The 25,379-nt window shown below is 38.4% G+C and overlaps 1 protein-coding gene across 1 annotated transcript in view; it reads right to left on the reverse strand.

Annotated features, from left to right (window-relative positions):
• Window positions 1-25,379, reverse strand: part of LOC150094811 (cell adhesion molecule Dscam1-like) — a gene marked incomplete at its 5' end in the record, with an annotated part of 713,296 nt that overhangs the window by 27,909 nt on the left and 660,008 nt on the right. Inside the window, 4 exons of the mRNA XM_090411118.1 lie at window positions 217-454; window positions 631-701; window positions 16,414-16,572; window positions 24,350-24,484. Coding sequence (XP_090267244.1) covers window positions 217-454; window positions 631-701; window positions 16,414-16,572; window positions 24,350-24,484 — 603 coding nt within the window. The remainder of the gene's footprint in view (window positions 1-216; window positions 455-630; window positions 702-16,413; window positions 16,573-24,349; window positions 24,485-25,379) is intronic.

A 25,379-nucleotide genomic window follows, 5' to 3' on the forward strand; every position in this document is an offset into this window, starting at 1 on the left:
AAGAGAAGGCAGGGTAGACCTCAAAAAAGGATGGTGCATGGATAAAGAGAACGGAAGATCAATATGGTCTACACCCGTAATTAGCGTTATGATGATGATTAAATGATAGTTGACATAAGTTGCAATAAGCCATATTTTTCTAATGTTAAATCTGTTAGAAAACATATTTTAAATAAATTATTTAAACCCATTTTATAGAGTAGGTGGACTGCTTACCATCTGCTAATGTCTGGACAATGACTTCGTCGGATCTGGGTCCTGCACCTTTGCTATTAAAGGCTTGCACCGATACACCATAATTCGTTGACCTTCGTAAATTTGTCAGATGAACTTCTAGTTCTCTTCCTTTAGCGATTTCTAACGTCTTAAACATAGAAGGTTCTTTGGAATCCAAAATTTTATATCCAATATAATAGCCATTTAATCTCCCATTCCAAACTTCTCGTTTCGGCATCTTAATAACAAAAATAGTTAAATAATTAGGAAAAACGTTTTCACTCCTTATTTCAGTTATTAAATATTTTTTTTAGAAATTTGAAATTAAAATATTTTTCAACTCAATAGTCCTCATTCAAGTCAAGTTTTTGTTTTTAATTTTGAAAGCTTTTAGAGACAACTTGAAATATTTACCTCCCATGTCACCTTGATAGAATTAGGCCCTGTTGGAGACACACGAACATTGACTGGTGGTCCCCCTGGTGCTAGAAAATAGAAACCAGCGGTTATTTCAAACTTTATTAAATGGTATTATAATATGGAAACATCTACGTAGAAACAACTAAAAGATACATTAGTTAGTCCATTTGTGATATTGATTTCATATAAACCCACATTAATGCTGCTATTGAATCTATGCAAACTGTAAATTAATATGGGAATAATTAAACTACCTCGCCCTCTTTTAGACAGTTTTAGAGTTTCCAACTGTCATATGTATAGAAACTGCCTCAATGATCATTACTGCCCCGAAGTTGCCTTATCTGAACGATTCCTGTCAATATTGCATGTGTTAGACGGCTAATACAAATATCATTTCTATTTCAAGTTTTACTCGCAGGAACGTACAAGTTCTGGATCCTGTATCGCTTGAAGCAGATGTAATTAATTTTGTAGACGGCAACACAATTGGTATTGCTAGATCGCAGAGACCTGGACTGGAGTCAAGGTCAAGCTTACGAGTTTCGTGATAATCAGTCTTTTTTTTTTTCTGCTTGAAATAGTAGAATTTGGTGTATACGGTATTCAATATTTGCAATCTGTCTTTACAGATAAATATAAAGAGTAAGAAATTCTTTGCACCATTTTTTTCCGTTGAAATGATTAAGTTCAACACGTCTTTAAGTGTTCGATCAACAGGCTACGTCTCTATCAAGATGAGGCGTGCTCACCCGACCCTTGAGAAACTAAGTTGCGGCTTTATTTTTCTCTCTAATTTTGTTCAGGATATCTTCTAGAAGATTGTTGGGCTTATAAATAATTGTAATTTTGGTGACTGGTGCTTGTGTTTTGTTGATGTTTGACTGTTTTGGTGATTGTATTAGTATGCTGGATTGCACTGTTTTTCCAGCTACTTAGTGAGGTTTTCTATTGCTTTATCAATTCTTCCTTTGATTTTATGATGGGTACAGGACCAATGTATTCGGGGAATACTTTTGATAATCTTTCCCAAGCTCTGAAGAAATGAGGGGGAGATAGTTGTTCTTGATGCCTAATTTAAGTAAGATAGGGTTGTAGTCTGAGGACAGTTCATTCAGTGACTGAACGCGGTATTGGTAATATTTGACGTTCTGTAGGATAGCAATATCTAAAACATCTTAACTGCCAGTGGGAGTGTGATGAGTAAGCTCAGTGGGACTAGCTACTATAATGCACTTTGACCCTCTGTAATTATGCGACCATTTTTATTGGTTGTTTTGCTATTCCAAGCTGGGTGTTTAGAATTCAGATCTCTAGCGATGATGATGAATATCCTGATGCCTAGAATGGCGTCTAAATCAGCCAACAGTAAAGTTTTGGTTGGTGAGTTGTAAGCAGCATAGATTTTGAGCTTACCAGCTGTGTTGGTATAGACTTCAATGCTTCTAATCTCTAAATTTGTGGTTGGTTATTGAATTGTGTTTAATGTAGTTTTTAACAAAAATGGCAGTGCCAACGCCTCTGTAATTACGTCTATCATTTCTACAGAGCAAGTATCCTCTCAATTTTCGTAAATGTATTTCGTTTATTAGTATAATATCTGGATTGTATCCTAGTGAAAATTCTTGTGGTTCAATATTTTTCTTGGCGAGACTGTTGGAGGGAGTTTGGAAGAAATTTGTTTCTAATCATTAGATGCTGTTAGAATAGTATGTTTCTTGTAGGAATCTTTTTATAGAGGTTAGTGATGGGCTTGATTTACTGAAATCTTTAAGCATGGTAGCGAGAGAGGCAGTAATAACAGCAGTTAGGTTAGGATGTGTTTGATCCTGGCATGTTGCTTTCTTGGGGGCGTGCCACTTCGGCGTACGTTTTGTTGTGTATCTTCTTGATTTTTTAATATTATTTGAGTCTGAGGAAATCCTGTTTCCTTTAATTGCGTGCAAGGAAGTTTGATTATTTCTTACTGCCAATTTATTTTTTGGGTATCCTTTGTAATTTGCAAGATGAGGGCCATTGCAACTGGCACATCGGGCCAGTGTGGTTTTAGACTTGGCACAGGTGTTAGTGGCGTTGTGCTCTTCACATTTCAGACATCTGTAATCAATTCTACCTAATTTTTGAACATGGCCATATTTTTGACATCTGTGGCGCTGCCCTACAGGTGTTCGTTTTCTTAAAGGTTCAGTCGTTATCCTGAGCCCACAGATCTCATAAATATTTTTATTGTGGGTCTTGAATTTCCACCAAGTCAAGTGGCATCGGTCTCTTGTCAGCTCTAAACATTCTGCTCACTTTGACCGGAGGCAAACCGTGATAGCTGGGATCTGTCGCTATCTCCTCAGTAACCCCCTCTCAGAACTACTTTTAGGTTTTTCTCCGAGCTGATGGAGAATCTGCGATATTGCATGTTAAGGAGCTCCATTATCCTGGTTAGATGACGATAGTCTCCCACTGTGGTGGGCTGAATCTTCATACCCTCGTCCGTATTTTTAGCCTATGAGTAGGCAATAGTTTGTTCCTTCATAATTGAAATGGGTGCTGTTCATTTTTTTTTTTTTGCGTAGGATGACTGGAGGCACTTTCTCATTAACAGTACTTGAAGTATCCGTATTAGGAGTGTCGTCATCCATTTTGTCGTCTCTGCGTACCTCTTCAGTTCTGCGTTTTTTGCGTGCACGTATTTCTTGAAATTCTTTAGGCGGTGAAATACCAAGTATATTTTTTCCCCCTCTGTTCACTGAATATAGATTCAAGTAACTTGGCCACTCGATGTCAAAATTCGTCAATAGTTTTTTAAGCGGATCGAGTGCTAAGTTTTTGTCCAAATTTTGGATCGTAGTCTGTATCAAGATTTTCCATAATTTTTGCCTTGATCGGTCATTGTGAATTGTGACTATTGGCGAATAGTCATGAATTCATTAGGTAAAATAGTTTATTTTATGTTCTACAAGTCACTTGATTTTTACTTTGGTGTTTGTAAGAAGTAGTAGTCTTTAAATAAGCTATTCAAATAGCTTATTTAAAGACTGGCAAGTAAGATGGATTTTATGGCAAGATGGATGACATCTATCTTGCCATAAAATCCCTTGGATTTTTATCCCTTCATCGCTAAGGAGTTGGTTATATGAATAAAAATTATCGAGCACCTGGCTCGCCAAATTTTGGGAGGTGTGGGAGGGCTTGTATCTATGAGCAGAGCTGCCTTCGGGCGCTTGTGTTTCCATCTGTCGTTTTCACCGTAGTTGGATGACTCTTGAATGAGTTGATTGGGGTGGAGAGCCGCCTGAGCGAAGTATGTAGAGGCAGTCCCGCGAAGTAACGTGGGCATATTCGGTATGTTAGCATCTCGATGTAGGAGAGCATTCCTGACAAACCACGAAGCATCAAAAATCATACGGAGGCACTTATTTTTAATCACGTGTAGTTTTTTGATGTTGCTGGGGGATGTGTGAACCCAAGCCGGTGATCTATAACAATCATCAGAGTGGGTCTGATGATTGATTTGTAAATCCGTAGTTTGTTTCGGTGCTAACTTGGCTTCTCCGGTTGAGAAGAGAGTAGAGCTGGACAATTGTGGAATTGGATTTATTGTAGGCATAGACGATCTGAGAGTTAAAATCGAGGCGGTTGTCTAGTTGTATACCTAGATATTTGATTTTGGATTGCCATGGAATAGCTGCATTGAATAGTTAAATTTATCCGCAGTGAGATGTTTTCCATCTTGTAAAAAGTATGGCGGTGCTTTTGTCAGCATTAACATCTATCCTGCATCTCTTAAAACATTTTTTCAGGTTTGTTGCTGCGTTTTGTAATCACTGCGTAACTAAGTGTGGCCTGAGAGATCTGGTCAAAATTGCCATATCGTCCGCGTAGCAAGCCATGGTGGTTGATGCCGTGCTTGGGACGTCTGCAACGTAGATGTTGAAAAGCAGCGGAGATAGCAGCGAGCCTTGAGGTACACCTGCAGTGATTCTTTCCATAGAGGATCTGAGTCCGTGCAGCTTAACTTGGAATTTCCGGTCTTTCAGATAAGAGTCAATGAGTTTAGTAAGGTATAGTGGAATGTTGACTGTAATTAATTTGTAAATAAGACCTTTGTGCCAAACCTTATCAAAGGCTTTTGCAACATCAAGAAAGATAGCTCCCGTATGTTGTATCCGATTAAAACCAGTTGTTATAAATTCTATTAATCTGTGGACTTGCTGAGTTGTACTGTGCCCAGTATGGAACCCAAACTGCTCTTCCTGGATAAGGCTGTTTTTGTTCACCTCATCTTGCAGACGGTTGAGAATAATTTTTTCCGCAATTTTTCCCAGGCATAACAAGAGGCTGTGGGCCTCTTGTTATGCAATGGGCCTATAATTTTTGGGGAACTGAGGTGCTTTCCCCGGCTTGTGAACGAGGATTATATCTGCTTGTTTCCAGCGAGTGGGAAAATAATTGAATCTGAGCATTGAGTTTATAATGGCTACCAGATGCATAACTGCTTTATGTGGGAGCGCTTTTATAATTTTGTTAGTAATCTCGTGAGGACCTGGGGCTTTTTTGTTGATGAGTTTTTTGATGATAGAATAAATTTCCCTAGGCGAAGTATGACAAATATTTTTGCGGCTGCAGGATCGCGCAGCGAACATGCCGGTGGATTTTATCGATGAAAAGCAAATCCGCATGCGTGTAGTTAGGACTACATTGAAGCTTCAGGGAGTCCGCGAAAGCTTCTGCCTTTTCATCTCTGTAAACTATGCCTCTTTCTCCGTGAATGGACTGGATGTTGGAACGATCCGTGCGGAGAGCTTCAGCCAATTTCCACAGCGATTTATCCTCAGCTTTTAGGGAACACAGCTTCTTTTCCCACTGTGGTGCCTGTGATCTTTCAGCGCATAGCGAACTAAATTGGTTGCCCTATTTAGCTCTTGACGGTCCTGGGGAGATAAAGTGTTGTGATAACGGCGTCTGATTCTGTTTTTATTGCGGATTAGATTTAGAATTTCTTCCGGAAGCAGGTTAGCTTGAGCTGGGGTGGTAACGGTGGAGGCTGCTGCCAAGCCAGCGTGAATTTTGCTTTCTAGATCATTGACCGCTGCGTCTATTTCTTCACAGGAGGAGATAGTTGGCACTGAGCCTATAAGAGTGTGGACTGCGACATTGAATTTAGTGAAGCATGTGCAGGTCTGACTGGGGATGAATTCAGGGTCCCCTACTAGGCTTTAGTAGAACTGGGTTGTGGTCAGAAGATCGTTAATCACCTGTAGCTGGAATTGATGAGAGGCGTTCTTGAAGATGACTATATCCAGCACATCAGGTCTTCCTTGCGGTCCGTAGTGCGTTGGTTCAACCGGACCTGCAATGACAATGTTTCTTAGCATAGCAAAGCAGTAGAGAATCATCCCATTATTATTGAAGCTTTTACTGTTCCACAAGGGATGTTTTGAGTTGAGATCTCCCGCCACACTTGTTGCTTCGTTAGTATCGAGCAGTTGAGAGAGATCGGAAGTTAGGAGAGATTTGCCAGGAGGGTTATAAACTGAGTATATTTTTAGGCTGCCTGCGTTATTGGTGTGGATTTCAAGATTTCAAACACCAGTTTCTTCCAGATTTGTTCTAGTGTTCTTCTTGATTTCGTTAGAACGAATGTTTTTCTTGAGAAAAATAGCTGTGCCGCCACTTCTGGCATTGAGTCTGTCATTTCTGAGTAACGAATAATATCTAAGTTTAGGGTTGTTGCAGGGTCGAAGATGAGTCGCATTAATTAGGAGAAAATCAATTCTGAAGTGGTCCGCAAATTCTAGCTCCAGGAGTTTGTTACGGAGACCATTAGCATTCTAGAATGCAATCTATGCAATCTGTATGGAATTAATTGAGATAGTCGGATTATCCATTAAGCACTGAGAACACATTGACTTGGTATTTTTCAGGAATTTATTTCTATCACTCTGGTTGGGGCTTGTTCTGCTGAAAGCAGTTAACATCTCTCCTAAGGTAGCGGCTAAAATGGCAGCCGAGTTTTGACTGCTTGGAGCGGGTTCTGCCGGTTTTGTGCGCGAGGAAACCACTGAGGTATACGATCTGTTAGTTGTAGTAGTTCGCAGAGGCTTTCTGTTGCAGAAGCTGTTGTATTCTTATGAGTTGATGGGGATCCTGTTTCCCTAGCTTTCATCAGGTTAAATGTTTGGAGTGTGCAGCCTTTGTAGTTCGCCGGGTGCGGACTGCCACAATTTGCGCACTTAGCGGCGGGAGTAGTGCGTGGTTTGGAACATGTATGAGAGGGGTGAGTGTCTCTGCATTTTACGCATTGGTACTCTGCTCTACAGAGCTTCTGCGCATGCCTGTATTTCTGGCAGCAGTGGCATTGTCCTGCAGATGTTTTCCTTCTGAGTGGTTCAGTCTTTATTACTAGATTACAAACAGTCTTCAGATCATAAATCTCTCTCTCTCTGATCTTTGCTGATTTACACTAAAACAAGAAGCATGGGACGTTTGTCTGCTCGATACATACGCGAGATTTTATCGGCTCTAAGCCTTGGAGGTCAGTGGCTGTCGTTTCTGATATTATTGTTTCCACTAGACCTCTGATAACAACCTTTAAGTTTTTCTCGCTCTTTTGCTGAAATGTATGGTATGAAATTTCCAGTTCGTCCATGAGCTTAGTAAGCCGACGGTAGTCAGATGCTCCTTCGGGTTGAATTCGGACTCCTTCATCGAAGATTTTAGCCGATGTGAACTTAATTTCGGTGTTTTTCATCTCATCACCTCCGTAACTATCGATCATTTTTCTTTGACTCTTAGAATCACCGGTGGAACTCTCTCTCTCTCTCTCTCTTTGGGCTGTGCCGCGTGTGTATGGTGCTTCAGGCTCTGCGGCTGGAGTCTTCTTCCTACTCTTTTTCCTGCTGATTACCTGCTAAACGTCAGCATCTTCTAAGGACTGAACATCGGCTGTTGATACATTCTCTCTGGTGTTGTCGTGAGAGGTACTGGGGAGAGGGTTAGGTGGTGGTAATCCTCTGATTCAGCTGCAGGGATCTTATGCAGCTCTACTCTGCCCGGTCATTTAGTATCTAGCAATATTCCTACTTGTCTGAATACTGCGAGCAGTTGTTTAAAATTTAGGTCTTCGAAGGGAAAGTCCATGTCTAGGCCTAACGTCTGATTTAAAGGGTGTTTTGCATGGTTCAGGACCTGCCTTGTCCCTTTCTACCACCAAGTTTAGACCGACAGTCGAAATCTCCTTCTGATGGCGGAAGACTACTGACGTTCACTGGGCAGGGAATAGGAGATGGCCTGGGGAAGATGCATTAAAAATCAAAAATCTTACCTTGCATTGTACAATTACTGAAATGAACCTATGCTCGTTCTATCAAAAATCGAAATCAAAATACCGAAAAGAAACAGGAAAATAATCTTTTCCTTATATATTTATTTATTTATTCCTTATTTATATTTATACCGAAAATACCGAAAAAGATACCGAAAAGAAACAGGAAAATAATCTTTTCCTTATATATTTACTCCTTATTTATTTAAAAATTAACTATGGATTTCATTATGTAGATTAACTATAAGAAAAACTAATTGGTGTGAATAGCCTTATTTTCAAGTTTGGGGGATGTTACTTAAAATATTGCATTTACAGGGCTATGTTTGTAAAACGTATTGAATAAAATAGGTTGTTAATTTTTAATTTTATTATTTTAAAATATTTTTCTTAAATTTCATAAGTGTTTTTATGTTTTATTTAATCACAAGTATTAATGTTGGGATTTCCATACAGAGGGACCGATTGACTTTTTTTTTTCATATTATAGCACATTTATCCGCCAATAAACTTGACGGGTAATTACATCTTCAACTATCTGTTTTTAATTAAATCTATTCGTAATATTTATCGCATTATTTTATAACAAGATACTTCAATTGATCGATTGAGTTCAAAAGCATATGTCGCAAAAGAAGTTCAAGAAACCCTGATTTATATTGCTTACTACATACAAAATATCATCCACGTGTCTGATAGGATACGTCTATCCCAATAAGTAGGCTGTAAGCTTCTGAAGTCCTCACCCTGAATCCATTACGAAGCTCAAAAGTTTATTTTGTGATTATAAAACTTCAACAATGTTCAGTCTTGGACGAAATCGAGTATTTCTCCGATGTTTACATTGAAACGATAGAAAAATTGTGGGTTGTCTTAATGCTGACCGTTTTTATCCTTTTAATATTTGAAGTACTGCGATTAAGAATTTACTTAGAGGAGAGCTCATCATATCAGAGGATAATTGGTTTCAAAGAGCCAATTTATATAATTTGATAGAATCTGCCGTATAGAAACTGAATATCAAGGAAATATTGTCTTAAACTCTAAGGTATGCTATCATTTGATTTCTTCGATTCTATCCTAATTTATCTTCCTAAACAAATCCATAGTTATTTATCAAATAACCCATCTAAAATTATTTCAGAGAAAATAATGAACACAATGTACAGTTCGGAGATATAAAAAATTATACTAAGGATGCAGGTAAAAAAATGCATACCTGCATCCTTAAGCGTTAACCCATTTTTTTTTTTAAACTTGTTAACGCATATGGTATTATTGTAATCAAAGTTAACAACAAAAAAAAACAACTGCTGAATCGGATTTGTTCGTAATGAAGTTACACACAGAATATTTTTTACTGAATGCTTAATACTAGTGATTACGTAAACATAAAAAACACTTATGAAATTTAAGAAAGTATTTAAAAATAATAAATGCAATATTTAAGGAACATCGCACAAACTTGTACATAAAAGCGAATCGCACCAATTTGTTTTTCTTATAGTCAATGTACACGTACCATGTACATACCAAAATTCGTAGTTGATCTATTGGCATCATCCCTTCATACTTGGAGGCTTGGAGGTTTCGATTTCCAAAATATCTATATCTATGTGTTGTATTTCTCGGCCTTTTGGCTTAGATCAAGTGTGTAGTTCATTTTTGTGAACTTTCCCCATAAGTGATTAGCAAATTGTTTAGCTAAGCGCAAATTATAGTATAGTATATGTTAGCTCAGTTATTATCGGCAAAGCGTCTCATAGAGGCACTTGATAATAAACTACAGCAGCAGATACAGAATAAACCCCAGACTGGGGCAAGAACAACACACTCAGTGGTGGGAATAGCTTAGGCCCCCCCCCCCCCCTCACCAGCATGGCTTTGCCGCGTACGCGGACCCTTGGAATCGAAGTGGAAGCTGATCTACGACCTCGATGTTTGGCCAAAGCCCTCATCGAAAGCGTCGGCGCTGAGCAGATTTTTGGGTTTACTCCCTTTGGTGGTGGCCACTTCCAAGTAGTAGTAAGGAGTGAGCAAACAAAAACTACTTGCAGGATTCGAATGTAATGGAAAAACAATAGTTCCATTTTTGGTAGGGAGCATTACCAAACTACTTAGAATCCCCAGATTCCCTTTAGAATATATTGAAACGGATGTAAAGATCATCCACGAAATATTCGGGAAATGGGGCGTTATACACAAGGTGGAAGTTCTAAATGACGCAGAAAACCCCAAATGGAAGTCGGGTGAAGTCCACATCTCCCTCGAGATGAAAACGCCCGTTCCCAACTTCATTATTATTGGATCCGCCAGAGTAATGATAAATTACCCTGGTGTAAAAAAACAATGTTTTAGATGTGGTGCTTTCACTCACCTTGGGGCGGACTGTCCTAGAGTGAAATGTAAAAACTGCCTCAAAGCAGGCCACAACCAAGAAAACTGTGAGTCAGCTTGCCTGAAATGTGGCGTAATTGACCACAAAGTGGACACATGCCCATCCAGAACCCTTGCTGAGAGGATGGGTGGTGCAATCACGCCAGCAACTCCACCAAGCAATGGAAATGACACACCACAGGAAGCTTCTCCTCCTTTCGAGGCTGCTCCTGATATACCAGAAATCCATACCTCCACGTCTAAGAAAAACCGAAAGGGGAAAAAAACTTCCACAAGCAGTAAAATCCAACAAGAAGAAACAGTCGCTATTGAAACCATCAATACCAATATAGATACTAATACAGATGATATAGATAGGGAAGAAGGAAAGATGGAGGTGAACACCAACACCTCCAAACGGCCATTAAGCCCACAGGAAGAAGAGTTGGTAACGCCCAAAACATCAAAAGTATCTGAGACCGCCCACCCAGAGGTCCCTCACGTGAAAGCAGGAAAGACTCTCAGCCATCTCATCAGAGGTATCCCAGGGATGGCGGAAAAATTCAAAGAAGCGATAAAAAAAATAGGAGAACCTGAACTCCTCCTCACAGGAAAACATGGATCTGACATCGTCAGTGCAAAATGGGGTAACATTTTCGTTGATGACATCAGCAAAATCACCCCTGAGCAAGTAGAGGTAGCCCAGGATTTAGACGAGGAGGCAGCTTCGGCGTTCTTCATAGCTCTCTGCAAACTAGACATGGCCAAGGGAAGTGAGGTGGCCAAAAGAATAATAACTGCCCACAACTAAAGAAAGACACAGTAACCACCTTGTGGGGTATCTGTACACAGCTTCACCGGTTTCAGCTATCACAGGTGGGGGAGGACCTGAGAACCCGAGCGGCGAAGGCTTACAGCGAGGCGGTGCAGTTTCTTGTGAGCTGCATCACTCGGGCCAGATCCTTCCTCCACCTCTAAGTTTAACTTTCAATTTTTGCTTTTCTGTGTACTTTTTTGTTTTTGTTTTGTTACATGTTTCCTTTTTAGGATTTTTCCTTTTTTGTAAAGTGAAAAATCAACGACCGTTTTAGAAACGCCCCTGGGGGGCAAACAGCTAAAACAGGTCAACTGAGGCCTCTTTAACCTACTCTACCACTATGCACTCTATCTTTATTTCCTTTCCTACTATCTGCTGACTCTCAGCCTATCGTACTCTACAGGCCGATGATGAAGATTTGTTGAACTCACAAATTATCATCCCTTCATACTTCTTTTTTAACAGTGCTTGAAGCATCTGTATTAGGAGTGTCATCATCCACAAAGGTAAAGTACTTTCAGATTTATTAAAAAATCTTCCTCCAAAAAGTAATTATAAAATCTTGAATCGTTTGGATATGAGCAAGGCACTTGCTCCCGCTAGTACTTCTTCCCTCCCACACACAACTGTGCTAAAATCTTTAGTTCCAGAACTGTTATTTAGCCTCTTCAATCTCTCCTTCTCAGCTGCCTTTTTTGGTTGTCGAAAACCGCGGAGAAATCCTCAACAACCATCGTCTTCACCTGGAGGAAAACCAGCTAACTAGCAATTTGAATTTCATCACTCCCGATTTACAGCTGATTTTATGGCTTTCCCTAACCCATCTTTGAACCCAAACCACAGAGAGGTTTCGATAAACTTGCGTAGCTGCTGATCGGGTCTAGCATAGAGACTGCTCAGCGAAATACCATCTTACCTAACTTCTACAATTTACAATCCGGTCTCCATAATTGGAGGAGTGCCGTAGGGCTCTATACTTTCATCCATTATCTTACTATTGTACATAAAGTGACCTGTTCTTACTGACTTGAAGTCAATCTTCAGTGAAGCTTTATACACCATTCCTCTTTTTTTCGTGACAAACAATGTATGGTGGTGTGTAGTCTTAATCAACCTGTTGGTTGGTTGGTTGGTAGGGTAACAGTATGCTATTTAACAAGGGAAGTGATTATGGAATAGTGTGGTTTCCCATTGCCTTCCTTACCCAGTAAGTATTTTATGACTGTAGATGCGTGTGTTCTCAGGGCCGGTTTGCCTGTTTTGAGGCATAAAAAACCCGAATTTCCCTCGAAAATCCCTCTACTTCCGTACTAGACTGGCTAACTCACCTTTAGTCGAAAAGACCCTGATAAAGGGCCCTCACGTCTTGGACGGGAATCAAACCCAGGTCTTTCCTAGCAAAGAGATTCGTCTATACCGACTGAGATACGGAGGCTTGAAGATTTTCTATAACGAATTCTAACCTCCTTACTTGCTGTGGTAAGGTGGATGACTTGTAAAATTAAACACTATCAACATTCAATTCGTTCTGCAACCACTGAACAAACTCAATGTATTATTCCGCTTAGTGTACTACTTCTTACTTGCACAGCTGCTAACTACAAATCGCAATCACGAAACTGTTCACTCATCTAGAGTGGTGCACCCAAATCGTTTCTAAGATTGTTTGATGCTATTCAGAAGAGGGAAATTTGGATTTGTGAGAGGATTCATCAATTAGCCAACCTCTCTTTCTCTCTCATAATTCATGTTCTGCCATATGCTTTCAACAGGTACTTTTATGGGCGAAGCTCCTTTCTTCTTACCTTCTTGTCTATATATGGCTAGTGATGGAGTGGAAGTCTTATGAACTTTCGTGTTCTAAAAAGAACTGGGGGATGGACTGAGTCCTTGACTCTTTATCCCGTCATCTGAATGAAGAAAATTTGTGGGATGAGGTGTTATTGAGCTAATAGCTCTAGTCATGGCTGGGTAACGGCAACAGCCGAGCCTCAGTTAAAACTTCATTGGCTACAGCATTGCCATCTGTTACCCTGGAAGTCCTAAAAAGGACTGGGATGTTATCTTGATCACCCTATTCGAACGTTCGGGTGTTTATCAAATATCTGCTTATGCTTTCATATATAAGCATAAATAGATTATATTTCTCAACTAATTTTGTTTTAAAATATTATATTAATTAATTTTGTATCATGAGAAAGTAATTTTCTTGAAATTTTGAATCCTTTTTTGGTGTTTTTGTTTGTAACTCTTTGTTACAAAATATCATCAACGCACCATATTTTAGCATTTTTTTTTTGCTTTATACTTCAAGCTTTGAACCATATAGAAAGAGAGTATTCTCTCACAAAATTATGAATTTATTTTGAGTAATAATAATTAAAAAGTCCGGACTAAATGCCTTATTAGTATTTGCATAACGCTATAAAATGAAAAGAGAAGAATATCCATTAAATTTGCTTTATTATCAAATTAGTTATGATGTTGCCTTAACGGTATTGTTAATAGTAATTTTATTAAGTTTTATAAAGCTTAATAAAATTTAGTAAGCTTCTAAATTCTTGTCCAACATATAAATCATTCATGGATATTATTGAGGATATTTCAGGAGAGTAACCCGTGGATTTGAACATTATGCGATTCACACCAATTTGTTTTTCTTATAGTTGATGTACATGTAATATGTATGTGCAAGCGAAATCCGTAGTTGATTGATCTATCTAACGTCAATCTTCCATTTGAAATGCAAAGGTCATACTCATTTTTGTAGTGTGATAGTGTGATTTCTAAATTTTGAATGGAAAGTCTCGGCCTTTTGGCTTAGATCAGTGTGTAGTGTATATGTATAGTTTCTGTTCTTAACCGTTAATATCGGTACGAGTCCCATCGGATTTCACGATATTTAACGTGAAATTTGCAGAACTTCCTAAACGCCAGACTGGGGAAAACTGGGGAAATATCAAACACTTGGTGGTGGGAATAGTTAGGCTCCCCCATCTGATCATGCCCTCCATTCTGCCGCGTGTGCGTACCCTCGGAATTGAGGTTGACGCTACAATACCGGCAAGGGCGATGGCGAAAGCTATCATAGACTGCGTCGGCGCAGAGAACATTTTTGGATTTACCCCTTATGGGGGAGGAAGATACCAGGTAGTGACCAAAAATATCGAGACCAGAGAAAAGCTTCTCAAAGGGTTTGACTGTGGCAAAGTAAAAGTATCTCCCTTCATGGTTGGGAGCATCCTGAGAACCCTTATGATACCACAATTTCCCCTAGAATACGCAGAGAACAACGATATAATTCACAGCGTCTTCTCTAAGTGGGGAGTTGTACGGGAAATCCAGGTTCACAATGACTCAGACAATCCTGAGTGGAAGTCAGGGGAGGTAACTATCTCTCTTGAAATGAGGACCGAAGTTCCTAACTTTGTCCTCATAGGATCTGCCCGGGTAATGGTAAATTACCCAGGCGTCAAAAAGCAGTGCTTTAGATGTAGTGCCTTCAATCATCTTGGGGCAGACTGCCCTCGCATAAAATGCAAGAACTGCCTAAAAATTGGCCACAACCAAGAAAAATGTGAGGCAGCTTGTTTGAAATGTGGGGTCACTGACCACAAAGTCGACACCTGCCCATCCAGAACCCTCGCAGAGAGGATGGGTGGTGCAGTCACATCAGCAACAAAACCAACTAATGAAAAGGTCACAATACAGGAAAAGTTTCCGCCTCTTGAGGCCAGTCCTGATCATGCCGCCATGTCTAAGACAATGAAAAGGTCCCGTAAGGGAGGGAAACCTACCAGATTTGCAGAGACCAGCAATACGATCCCAACAGAAGAGACTGACAATGCAGAAACTATCATGGTAACTCCCACGGACGAAAGCGAAGCTACCACTGCCAATATAGATATCGCCAATTCAGATACAGTAGAAGAAGCTGTAGTAGAGATGGAGACGAACACCAAAACTTCCAAACGGCCATTAAGTCCGCAGGAAGAAGAGCTGACAAATCTCAAAACATCAAAAGTATCTGAGACCGCCCACCCAGAGGTCCCTCACGCGAAAGCAGGAAAGACTCTCAGCCATCTCATCAGAGGTATCCCAGGGATGGCGGAAAAATTCAAAGAAGCGATAAAAAAAAATAGGAGAACCTGAACTCCTCCTCACAGGAGAACATGGATCTGACATCGTCAGTGCAAAATGGGGTAACATTTTCGTTGATGACATCAGCAAAATCACCCCTGAGCAAGTAGAGGTAGCCCAGGATTTAGACGAGGAGTCAGCTTCGGCGTTCTTCATAGCTCTCTGCAAACTAGACATGGCCAAGGGAAGTGAGGTGGCCAAAAGAATAATAACTGCCCACAACTAAAGAAAGACACAGTAACCACCTTGTGGGGTATCTGTACACAGCTTCACCGGTTTCAGCTATCACAGGTGGGGGAGGACCTGAGAACCCGAGCGGCGAAGGCTTACAGCGAGGCGGTGCAGTTTCTTGTGAGCTGCATCACTCGGGCCAGATCCTTCCTCCACCTCTAGGTTTAACTTTCAATTTTTGCTTTTCTGTGTACTTTTTTGTTTTTGTTTTGTTACATGTTTCCTTTTTAGGATTTTTCCTTTTGTGTAAAGTGAAAAATCAACGACCGTTTTAGAAACGCCCCTGGGGGGCAAACAGCTAAAACAGGTCAACTGAGGCCTCTTTAACCTACTCTACCACTATGCACTCTATCTTTATTTCCTCTCCTACTATCTGCTGACTCTCAGCCTATCTTACTCTACAGGCCGATGATGAAGATTTGTTGAACTCACAAATATATATATATATATATATATGAAATGCGTGTGATCAGCTAATACAATTTGTCAGTTGAAAAAATGTTCACTTTATGCTTGTGAGCAGCTAATAATAATAATAATAATAATAATAATAATAATAATAATAATATGGAGTTTTTATTTCCCGTCAAAAGAATGACTGATTGGGTAACCACCACGGCTATGAGTGTATTTTTATTTACTGTTTACTGTGTATGAAACTGTCGGATGGTACGACTCTGTAGTGTTTTTAGCGAGTTTCCTTAAATTAAATAATTATTACTAGAGACTTGGTAAATAATAGTATAAAGTTGATGATCTCCTGTTTGTGAATTTCAGATTCACTGACCCACATTAGGGTAATTCTCTATATACCACGTCTCCAAGATAAAAAAAATACAAGACACACACACACAGTTAATACTTCAACTTATCCATTAAAAATGAATTTTATTACCTTCTTCATCTGTCATTAATGATATTTGCTGACTAAAGTTACTCCTTCCTATAGCGTTCTCGGCCTGGACTCGAACGGAGTAGACTGTAGAAGGATGCAGCATACGGATTACACCAGTGGATTTCGATGAGGGGACTGTCACGTTCATCCAGTTATTACCTGTAAAGAGTTATGATAGGTGAGTACATTTACAAAATCATATTAACTAAATATAATTGTACAGTATACTAAAATCACATTTTGTATTGGGTTCTGTTACGAAAACTTTCAACTGGTCTGATGGAAGTAAACCAGTTATTCCCAAAGCTGTTTTTTTTCGAACCGAATCCTTGGGAAGGAGGAATTATATTAATATAATTCAAGGGAGATTTTTTTTAGAAATATATTTGGAATATTAGGTATTAAAATATCAACATGTACATTGTTTTAACTGGTAAGGGAGCCCTCTTAGATGCGGTCTCCGGACTCTCAGTGTTACACATATTTGCATTAACTAACTTACATTATCCAAACCAGTTACTTATCATAACTATGAAACCATTCGAAATATATTATATTCTACTTACATATATGAGAAAACTTTTTATTAACCATAATAAAATAATATCCAAAATAAGTGTTAGTACCAACAGAATATGATAGTAATACTTGAATTTTATTTTGTAACATTGTACTATGCATTGAATTGTATTGTGAAATATTGTCTTAATTATTCAAGTTGAATAGTATAATATGTATAATTTGTATACGTGATGTGAATAATAAAAACTGTTAAAATTAATTAAATAATTAAATATTAAAGAATCGAATCAAATCATATTGCATGCCTTAATGAAGTTGTTTTTAAATTCTTTGAAGAGGAGGCCCCCCCTACACTTTCATAAAACAATACCGAACCAATAGTTTCTTAGCTGTATTTCATATTAATAAAACTGAGATGTTCGTCAAGTTTTTTGATAGCACACAATTATACTTCAAATCAAAATAAAAGTAAAATAACACGCAGATATTTACTTTAAAAACTACAAATTTTAAATTCCTAGCTTAGTATATGAATGACATTAAATATTAAATAAAAATAAAGAATTAGATCATTGCTTCTCGTCCCACCCCGCCTGGTGGTGCGCGTCCACCGTTTAAAAAAAAAAAAAACTACTGCTTAACGTGATATAAAATCATTTTAGATAAGACTACGGAGAGACATTTGTGGCTCGTTGTGATTATTTACTTTGGTCGAGAGTAGAATCCTTAGTGATGACTCAAAGATGCACAGTTGGTGAGATCAGCTAGTCAACATTTCTTAGACTGTGACGTGGTTAGATAAGCCACGATCGCTGTACTGAAGATCCAGTAACTTTCCTTTCCTTCTCTCCAATTCCTATCGAAAACGTTGCGTAACCTAATGGGACTGTTTGTCACTTGGATTATTCTGTAACTTCTCATTTGGTCGAAAATCTTTTCTCTTGTGTTTTATAATCAGCATGTTTATTCCCTCTGATTTGAATTTATGCGTTCAAAAATGTTTTACTACACCAACACCGGAGTTTTATATATCAGGATCTATAGTTAAATAAAATTAAAATAAGCATGGGGATATGTTTAAACGGCATTTTGATGCTTTGAAGAAGAGGTCTCTTAATTATTGGGAAATGTACTAAGGAAATGACATTAAGCCTTTTTTTTTTATTAATTAACCGATAAACATTACGTATAAGGTGGATATTGGCATTGCTATTTTATATATAAAAATACATTGATACTTAGATTCTACCCAATTAGCAAACAAAACTTTCCATCTGGGAAATATATTCAGGATATTTAGGAGCAGACAGACTCGAATGAAGTGTAAGAAGTGAATTCGGTTCTTGCTGTGTCCGGACAATTCATCGCGTGGAAAATTAATCGCGAGAAAATTCTTCGCAAGAAAATTTGTAATCATGTTTCATGTCATTCCCATATAAAAAAAAAAAGAAACATTTTATGTACGGTTTATTATTTCGATTATACTTAGCGTTGTGAAATTTTTTATTCTGTATACGTTATCAATATTCTTTCTTACTACAGGCTCTGAAGATGGAATATTAATGTTACAAAACGAAGTAGGATGGTTAGGGAGAAAGAGTACCATATTTAAGAATATCTAGGGAGAATAGTTATATCCAACTAATATTTATAGTTAACTATGTATATATTCCTATTAACTATTCTATTAATAGTTAGAATGGTTATTAGAGAGAACAAAATATTTAAGAATAGTTAAGGAGAAAGGGCAACATATTTAAGGACATTGATTCTTCTAACCATTCACTATTTTTCCGTTCTGCGCATTTAGACATCCATCCAGGTGTGATATATTTTTTATATGAACTAATTCAGAAGGTGACGTGTTTCAGTTATTGAATACACGTGCATTTTGAAAATCACTGCACTTTTCCTGCATAGGCAAGACACCTTGCACGCTGCTATCGTTTGCAGAGCTAGTTTAAGATCATAGGTACAATTTTGAGTAAAGATGTAAAAAAAAAATGATAATAAAATTACGTAAATGCTATCACAATGATGTAAATCAGCATAAGTAAATCTACTTCTTCAATACTAGTCTTTACCTTTTCCTCTAATACAAGTATTTTATGAAACTAAGAATTTTTATATTTAGTCTTTTTTACAGGGAAGAAAAAATATATAGGTGGATGCTCCCAAAGTGAAATACGTAATTAATTACTTGTCTTGTGAACTATTCAAAAGTAAACACTAATCAGAAATATCATGTCGTTAGCAACCGGCTAACAACCCCAGCCTATGCAGACGATGTAGTATTAATAGACTCATCTTTAGCCAAGGCGCAACAACATTTTGACAAATTATGCCAAGCTGCAAAACTATTTGGATTGACAGTTAAATGAAACAAAACTAAAATAACCACAAATATAGTACAAGGTTCCATAATCACAGAACACAACCAATCTTTAGAAAAAAGTAGAAGACTTCCAATACTTAGGCTCAGATATAAATAATAGTGTAAATGACATATTATTAAGAAAATATAAACGCTCAATCAACACAGGAATCTAAGAAATATATCGAAATCGCCCCTCATAACCCTGGAAACAAAAATTAGGCTTTATAAAGCAACATCTCAGGCTATCTTCTTGTATCGTAGAGAAACATGGGACGGTTCCACCCAAAAAGCAATAAAAACCATTAATCGCTTTAATACAACCTGCTTAAGACTGTTACTTATTCTTGGAAGGATCATATTCGTAATTCCAGTATTTTAGAAGAGGCAACCCAAAAACCCTTGATTGACACCCAACGCAGACGCCAACTTGATTGGCTTAGACATCAACTGAGACATCATCCTTCTCATTAATTTGTCATCTTATTTTTATACGCCCATTTATAACCGCAACTGTTATACGAGGATAAGGTGGTTGACCCTATGCCTCCCAGTGTATCTTATGTCTGTAGAAGCGTTATGTTCTCAAGGCTGGTTTGCATGCTTGCGGGAGGAAAAACCCTGCAATCCTCTCCCAAGATCAACTAACTTGGCTATCTTTGAGAAAGATCCTAAGCTCCTCACGTCAGCGAAGGGAACCGAACCCAGGACATTCCTTTCCTAGGTATATGGTTGCGAAGCAACCAGTCACTCGACTAACCGCGCGGACTAATACATAGATGCATAATAAAATAATATTTTGTGAAATTATATTGCACTGCATATTCGTAATCGGTATCAATGCAATAGCATTTCAATTTTCTAGCGAATGACATTTTCAGTGAATTTTCTCCGCGATCAGTAGTTCGAGCGATAAATTTTTCTGTTATGAATTGTCTGTGAACCGGTTGTTGTAGAATGTGCAAAAGTATTTGTTGCAATTTTAGATACGCATTTAGCAGATATTTATAATATCTGCAGCTCAAACGATTGGCAAAAAATACTTAATTGTTCTGTGATGATTTCACCAATCACAACACTAAGGTTATACAATAGCTATGAACCCCAAGTTTGTACCTTTTTCTTATCTTAACATACAAATTAAAAGTTCATTTCAACTAATTTTCGTGATAATTATTATGAAACAAACCATTTTAAGTTAAAAGAAAGTTAGAAATCTATATCAACTGATTTTAAAAAGTATATGGTTTCGGGTGTGAGTAATCGCTTAAATTTTACAAGCAAATTGATTCATAAAATGGCACAATTTATGAATATAGTCAAGTACAAAATATTTCACATTTTAAATAAAAAGTTACTAAAAATTAAAAAAAAATAAAAAAGTATATCAATGTTTTTAATTATAAGTCAGAAAATAACAGTTTTTCCAAAGTTATTTATAAATTTAAAGTACACCTACTTAAAGTTCACATATAATGAATATTTAAAATGCAGTGAAATGCAATGCTGTACCTGAAGAATAGACTCGGTAATTAATATCCTTGGTGGGTAATGGAAGGCAATGCTATAGCCAATGAAGTCTAGCTGAGGCTCGGCTATTGCTGTTACCCTCCTGCCATGATCAGAGCTTCAATAGCTTAATTAATGCTGTACCGGACAAAAGAGTCCTTTTTAGGACTTCCAGGGTAACAAATGGCAATGCTGTAGCCAATGAAGTTTTAACTAAGGCTCGGCTATTGCCGTTACCCAGCCATGACTAGAGCTTTTTAGCTCAGTAACACTCCATCCACACAGATTTATTTCATTCAGATGACGGGATAAAGAGTCAAGGACTCAGTCCATCGCCCAGTTCTTATAAGAACTAATGCTGTACCGTGAGATGCGGTGATTGATTCATTCAATCCAATACCCTTGGAGGGTAATGGATGGCAATGCTGTAGCCAATGAAGTTCTAACTGAGGCTCGGCTATTGCTGTTACCCTCCTGCCATGATCAGAGCTTTAATTTAATAGCTCAATAACACCTTATCCCTACACTGTCCTCTACAGATAACGGGGAATATGAAAAGCATTCTTGCTTCGCCCCTTTAAGCCAGTCCTTATAAGGATAAGGAATGCTGTAGCAGGATAGTGTGGTCAATCGACCGTGAGATGCGGTGATTGATTCATTCAATCCAATACCCTTGGAGGGTAATGGATGGCAATGCTGTAGCCAATGAAGTTTTAACTGAGGCTAGGCTATTGCTGTTACCCTCCTGCCATGATCAGAGCTTTAATTGCCCAATAACACCTTATCCCTACACTGTCCTCTACAGATAACGGGGAAGATGAAAAGCATTCTTGCTTCGCCCCTTTAAGCCAGTCCTTATAAGGAGGATAAGAATGTTGTAGCTGGATTCATTCAATCCAATAAGTTCTAATTGAGGCTCGGCTATTGCTGTTACCCTACCGCTATGATCAGAGCTTTAATAGCTCAATAACACCTTATTCCTACTGTCCTCTACAATATATAAATATTGTAGAGGACATAAATATAAATACAAAAGATAACGGGGAAAATGAAAAGCATTCTTGCTTCGCCCCTTTAAGCCAGTCCTTATAAGGATAAGGAATGCTGTAGCTGGTGGCGGACTTATGGCAATCAATCGACCGTAAGATGCGGTGATTGATTCATTCAATCCAAAATACCCTTGGAGGGTAATGGATGGCAATGCTGTAGCCAATGAAGTTCTAACTGAGGCTCGGCTATTGCTGTTACCCTCCTGCCATGATCAGAGCTTTCATAGCTCAATAACACCTTATCCCTATACAGTCCTCTACAGATAACGGGGAAGATGAAAAGCATTCTTGCTTCACCCCTTTAAGCCAGTCCTTATAAGGACTATAAGAATGCTGTAGCTTTCTCTGCCATGATCAGAGCTTTGAAACACTGTAGCCGAAATGGAGATTGGGTGTTTCGCAATCGACCGTGAGATGCAGTGATTGATTCATTCAATCCAATAGCCTTGGAGGGTAATGGATGGCAATGCTGTAGCTAATGAAGTTCTAACTGAGGCTCAGTTATTGCTGTTACCCCCTGCCATGATCAGAGCGTTAATAGCTCAATAACACCTTATCTCTACAGATATCGGGGAAGATGAAAAGCATTCTTGCTTCGCCCCTTTAAGCCAGTCCTTATAAGGACTATTAAAAAAAAATAACGAATCGACCGTGAGATACGGTGATTAATAATATCCTTGGAGGGTAATGGATGGCAGTGCTGTAGCCAATGAAGTTCTAACTGAGGCTCGGCTATTGCTATAACCCTCCTGCCATGATCAGAGCTTTAATAGCTCAATAACATCTTATCCCTGCACAGTCCTCCACAGATAACGGTGAAGATGAAAAGCATTCTTGCTTCGCCCCTTTAAGCCAATCCTTATAAGGATAAAAAAAATAATGATGGAAAAGTTAAAGTCACTTTGCCGTGTGGTGGCCGGGATAAGAATAGCCCCAATGTAGCTCGTGCATGTCGTACGAGGCGACTAAAATGGGTATCTACGGAGGGTAATGGATGGGAATGCTGTAGCTAATGAAGTTCTAACTGAGGCTTGGCTATTGCTGTTACTTTCCTTCACGTTACATTGTCCTCTACAGATAACGGGAAATATAAAAAGCATTCTTGCTTCGCCCATCTAGCCAGTCCTTTTAAAAAAGCCAGGACTTTAAAAAAAAATTATTCATCGAGCCCCGTGTGGTGGCCGGGATGAGAATAGCAACTGTAGCCCATGCATTGTCCTAAGAGGCGACTAAAATGGGACGCAGAGTTTCGCTCTCTTAGGTTTCTTCCGGAATTTTTCACCCTGTGAGGGGGGTTTAGATTTCGGAATATTTTTTGCCTTGAGGGAGCATTTTGGGTCCCTGGGGGAGGGTGTTCTCCGTCATGACCTGTGAAGGGCCTTGTCTATAGATGCTTTTCCCTGAAATATGAGCGGTTGTTCTGCTCAGTGGTGAGTGCTGCCCGTCACTGAGTGGAACTAACGCTGAGTTGGACGATCTTTCGGCCACTATGCAGTGGTCTAGGAATCGTTCTAATTTTTAAACAGGGCTTTACTTAAAAATCGTCCCACTGTAGCCCATGCATATAGTACGAGGCAACTAAAATGGGTACCCAGGGAGGGTATTGGACGGCAGTGTTGTAGCTGATGAAGTTTTAACTGAGGCTCGGCAACTGCTGTTACCTTCCTGTCATGATCAGAGCTTATAGCTTCATAACACTCTATTCATACATTTTCTTCTACAGATAACGGCGAATATGAAAAGCATTCTTGCTTCACCCATCTAGCCAAAAAAAAAAAAAAAAAGATTCATCGTACTTCGTGTGGTGGCCGGGATACGAATAGCTCCAATGTAGCCCATACATTTCGTACGAGGCGACTAAAATGGGTATCCAGGAAGGGTAATGCTGTAGTCAATGAAGTTTTAACTGAGGCTATTACTGTTACCCTCCTGCCATGATCAGGGCTTATAGCGCTATATTATCCTATCCATACATTTTCTTTATAGATAACGGGGATATATATGAAAAGCACTTTTGTTTCGTCCATCTAGCCAAAAAAAAAAAAAGAGAAAAAAAAAGATTCATCGTGTCGTTTTGGACGTGAGAGATTTTTCTATTCGAATTAATCTCTTATATGATATCTGGAATATTCATCTCATCAATAACTATTATAATTATTATAAGTGCTCATTAAATACTGTATATTATAACTTTAAAAGACAAATCAAAAATATCTCAATAAAAAAGCGTGATAGTTTAGGAATTTGCCTAACTTCGATTTTAAATAAATTTATAAATGCGAAAATGAATTCAAGAATAGTTTATTTATGGGCATTTGTGTTTGTTTGTGTATGTTAACGCTTTTGAAATTCAGTTCGCTTTACTTTTATTGTTAAATAAACACTTGTACTGTTTCGTGATTATCAGAATCAACACAAACATGTTTGAACAACACAAAATATATTTCATGATAAATTAATTGAATTTTAAAGTTAAGCCTACCATCCTTCTTCTGCAAGTAGTGCACGATGTATCCTGTGATCGCACTATGGCCATTGAATGGTTCGTCCCAGGAAAGGGTAACGGATCGTCCATCCTTTTCCAACACTTTGACACCAGAGGGCGAGGACGGAGCTTCTGCAAAAATCCTGTAGTCAAGTTAATGACAGGAGTCTATCACATCAGCAAAATTACGAATAATTTTGAATTATTTAATAGTTTGCTTTCAGGGAATAAATATATATCAGGGAAAGCATTTAATAAACCGATAAACAATAGTGTTTTAAATATCAAATCATAAAATAACTCAGCATGACGTTTCGTTAAAGGTATTAAAAATATTAAGAATAGTTAAGAATAGTCCTAGTCCAACTAAAGAAATCATTAATAAAATATAAAAACAAATAAAAATTTAAAAATATTGAATAATTTTAAAATTCTCGCTAATTAATTCTTTCTTTTTCTCTTTAAAGTTCGTAAATAAATTCTACACCATATAATTATTCATACGATGTTTGATGTACTAGCTGTTCGAAAATGACAATTCGTGCAGGAATCAATCGACCGTGAGATGCGGTGATTGATTCAATCAATCCAATACCCTTGGAGGGAAACGGATGGCAATGCTGTAACCAATGAAGTTATAACTGAGGCTATTGCTGTTACCCTCCTGCCATGATCAGAGCTTTAATTGCCCAATAATACCTTATCTCTACACTGTCCTCTACAGATAACGGGGAAGATGAAAATCATTCTTGCTTCGCTCCTTTAAGCCAGTTCTTATAAGGACAATTCGTGCATGATCTAGGGAGGGTAATTGATGGCAATGCTGTAGCCAATGAAGTTCTAACTGAGGATCAGTTATTGCTGTTACCCTCCTGCCATGATCAGAGCTTTATTTATATTTATATAGCTCAATAACACCCTATCCTTACATTGTCCTCTTCAGATAACGGGGAATATGAAAAGCATTCTTGATTCGCCCATCTAGCCAGTCCTTTTAAGGACAAATTGTGCAATTGACTGAGTGAGT

This window comes from Typopeltis vanoorti, chromosome 21 (assembly GCF_054136105.1).
Source record: "Typopeltis vanoorti isolate ZY-2024b chromosome 21, IOZ_Tvanoo_1.0, whole genome shotgun sequence".
Taxonomy (NCBI): domain Eukaryota; kingdom Metazoa; phylum Arthropoda; class Arachnida; order Uropygi; family Thelyphonidae; genus Typopeltis; species Typopeltis vanoorti.